Here is a 3343-nt window from a genome sequence, read left to right as displayed (position 1 = left end):
GATGCTAAAGCTGAAACTCCAGTACTTTGGCCACCTGATGTGAAGAATTGACTCATTGGAAAAGACTCTGATGCTGGGAGGTATTGGGGGCAGGAGGAGAAGGGGATGACAGAGGATAAGATGGCTGGATGGCATCACTGACTCTATGGACGTGAGTGTGAGTGAACTCCGGTAGTTGGTGATGGACAGGGAGGCTTGGCGTGCTGTGATTCATGGGGTCGCAAAGAGTTGGACATGACTGAGAGACCAACTGAACTGAACTGAAGGGGTAATCTGGTTTTGTGTTTTAAATGCATTACCTTTTTTTATTTCCTTGAACTTTTAGACTTTTCCCTTTTATTTTAACTTTTCTTTTATATTGGAGTATAGCCAATTAACAACATTGTGACAGTTTCAGATGGACAGCAAAGGGACTCAGCCACACATACACATGTATCCATTCTCCCCCAAACTCCTCTCCCATCCAGGTTGCCACATAACATGGAGCAGAGATCCCTGTGCATTATGTCCTTGTTGGTTACCCATTTTAAATATAGCAGTGTGCACCTGTCCATCCCAAACTCCCTAACTATCCCTTCCCTCCACCTTTCCCTCCCTGGTAACCAGAAGTTTACTAAGTCTGTGAGTTTATTTTGTTTTATAAATAACTTCATTTGTATCATAGAAAATTTCCTTTTATTTCTTATTTTTGAGATTAAGCATCTTAAAGCTATTCTCACTTTTGAATTATAAGCAGCTAAGATGAAACACCGAATCTTCAGTCTACTTTCATGCACAATGGCAACAAAATTAGACCAAATGTTAAAGACCCATATATGTTGTTTTTGGTTTTTTACCATACAGAAAGTTTGACATTTTGGGAACTCTCTTGGTAAAACATTATAACTTCTTACACTTTTTAATGAAGAAGCTCTCTTAAAGGACTAATTTGAAATTTTCAATATTCAGTAAAGGCCATTTCTTTCTGATTAACAATTAGCATTCAATATTATGGCACATACTTCTTAGAGCTTAATTTCTATTTGCCATATCAAGACTGCTTTTTTTGTTGGGCCACTTACATTTTCTTGTTTTTTCCCCAACTCATAGAAATACACGATTGGAATATATATGAAATGGCTGAAGTTCTACTTCTATTATTAAATAAACAATGTCCCAGATTGCTTCTTTTTTTTTTTTCCAAATTGTCTCATTTAGCATCAGCCAGTGATAGAAACTCCAGAGAGAATGGGACCGAACCCCACAATGAGCCCCATGGACTCTGACAGCGAAGAGTAAAAAGAGAACACAAACATCCCCTCCTCACCCGGGGGCCCCTTTTGTGTTGTTCCTGCCAACACAGCAGCCCTCCCGCTATATAGACCGCGCGCCAGCCGCACCGCACTGAACTCCATCCCCGCGTCCAGCAGCCATGGGGAAGGTGAGCCCCGCGCCGGCGGGAGGGGCCCGCAGCCCGGCTGGAGACCAGACCTCTGAGCCTCTCCTTCCCTTCCTTGCAGATCACTTTCTACGAGGACCGGGGCTTCCAGGGCCGCCACTATGAGTGCAGCAGCGACCACTCCAACCTGCAGCCTTACCTGGGCCGCTGCAATTCGGTGCGTGTGGACAGCGGTTGCTGGATGATCTATGAGCAGCCCAACTACCTGGGCCCCCAGTACTTCCTGCGGCGGGGCGACTACCCCGACTACCAGCAGTGGATGGGCCTCAGCGACTCGGTCCGCTCCTGCCGCCTCATCCCCCACGTGAGTCCACTTCCGTAGCAGATCCCGGCCTTGTACCTCAGAAGGGATAGTTTCAGTCAAAGGTTCAACATTTGGAGTAGTGATCATTCAGAATAACTGAGTTTGAGAGGGAAAGTAAGCTACTGTATACTGTTGTATATTAGTTCAATATAATTTGCCTGGAACAAAAGCAAATTGTTGCCCAGGTACCATTTAATCAACAAATATGTATTGAGTAAGAATGCATTTGCAGCCCTGAGGATGTATGATAGAGGTCCTGACCTGGAATTATTTACAATGGAGTTGTAGAAAAACCACTAATATCACTAATATTTCAAAGAAAAATAATTAGGTGCTACTTTCTGAGCAGATAGGAGTGGAAAAGGATACTTTTACAAAGGTTACTTTTTGTAACACCCTTTCACCCTTTTGCTCCCCACTTGTATGTTTCAGTTTTTCCTACCTGTACAAATAAAAGTGCTTTTTGTCAAGGGAGAGTGACACAGAGATTTACATGTGGGCTACACAGAGTTCACATGTGTGTCAAAACACTAAGGTTTTTGAAAAGTTAGTCCTTGGGCTGACTGATTTTTCTTACTCATTTTTCCTCATTCATAAATTATTAACTGAAAATCAAGCATTTAACTGAGAGACTTCAGAAGCATCTAAGTCCTTGGTGATTTTTCCAAGATTTATTTTAAACTCAATGTAGAGTCATTCATTTCATAAACTGATTTTCCTGTTCAAACACACATGCCTGAAAAACTAAAAAAAATCTCCCAAAATGGCAAAAATAGTAATAAGCTGTTAAAGGTTTGGTTTCTCTATGGTACAGTGTCCTGAGCATAGTTAACAGTTTGTCCTGGGAAGTATATGAATATATTGAAGTACAAGAGTTCCTTCTTAATTTTTAGTCACACTTTATGACCTTGAAAAGGTATGGAATTTTCACCTTTGAAAGTGAGGAGTATATAGAGATTCAGAAGTAATTCATTTTTACCTTATATTTGAAAATGGCTTGAGCCTCACCAAACTGAATGGCATGAATGTGTTGGAATCATTTCATGGTTTGCTTTTCTCCTCTTTCCACCTCTGAATGGGCCAGGCTGGCTCTCACAGGCTCAGACTTTATGAGAGGGAAGATTACAGAGGCCAGATGATAGAGATCACTGAGGACTGCTCCTCTCTTCAAGACCGTTTCCACTTCAATGAGATTCACTCTCTCAATGTTCTGGAGGGCTCCTGGGTCCTCTATGAGTTGCCCAACTACCGGGGGCGGCAGTATCTGCTGAGGCCAGGGGAATACAGGCGCCACCATGACTGGGGGGCCGTGAATGCCAAAGTGGGCTCCTTGAGAAGAGTCATAGATATCTATTGAAATAAATGCATCGTTTCTCAATCTGGAAACTAATAAAATATTTTCTGTTTTCCTGGCACTGGTTTGCTTGTGCTTTCCCTTTTGTCTTACTTTTATTTTATTATTTTATTTATACACTCACACACACACAAGATACAAGTAGCAATCAAGGTGTATGATCTTCAGATAACAAAATTCTCTCACTAGAACTATGCTTTCATATGAAGCAGAACTTTACAGCTTGTGAAACATTTTCATAATACAT

At 41.7% G+C, this 3343-nt stretch overlaps 1 protein-coding gene across 1 annotated transcript; it reads left to right on the top strand.

The window, feature by feature from the left end:
• Positions 1–1411: 1411 nt before the first annotated feature.
• Positions 1412–3099, top strand: LOC138075885 (gamma-crystallin D). The gene is made up of 3 exons (XM_068967959.1): positions 1412–1420; positions 1500–1742; positions 2827–3099. The coding sequence occupies exons 1-3, from the start codon at positions 1412–1414 to the stop codon at positions 3097–3099; spliced, it is 525 nt and encodes a 174-aa protein (XP_068824060.1).
• The last annotated feature ends 244 nt before the right edge of the window (positions 3100–3343 follow it).

Source organism: Capricornis sumatraensis, chromosome 3, assembly GCF_032405125.1.
Source record: "Capricornis sumatraensis isolate serow.1 chromosome 3, serow.2, whole genome shotgun sequence".
Classification (NCBI taxonomy): Eukaryota; Metazoa; Chordata; class Mammalia; order Artiodactyla; family Bovidae; genus Capricornis; species Capricornis sumatraensis.
This window is presented reverse-complemented; position numbering and strand designations above follow the sequence as displayed.

Excerpts from the sequence above, each read along its gene's own strand:
- LOC138075885 (XM_068967959.1), top strand. Across the intron at positions 1,743-2,826 it reads CCTGCCGCCTCATCCCCCAC|GCTGGCTCTCACAGGCTCAG; the intron begins GTGAGTCCACTT and ends TGAATGGGCCAG.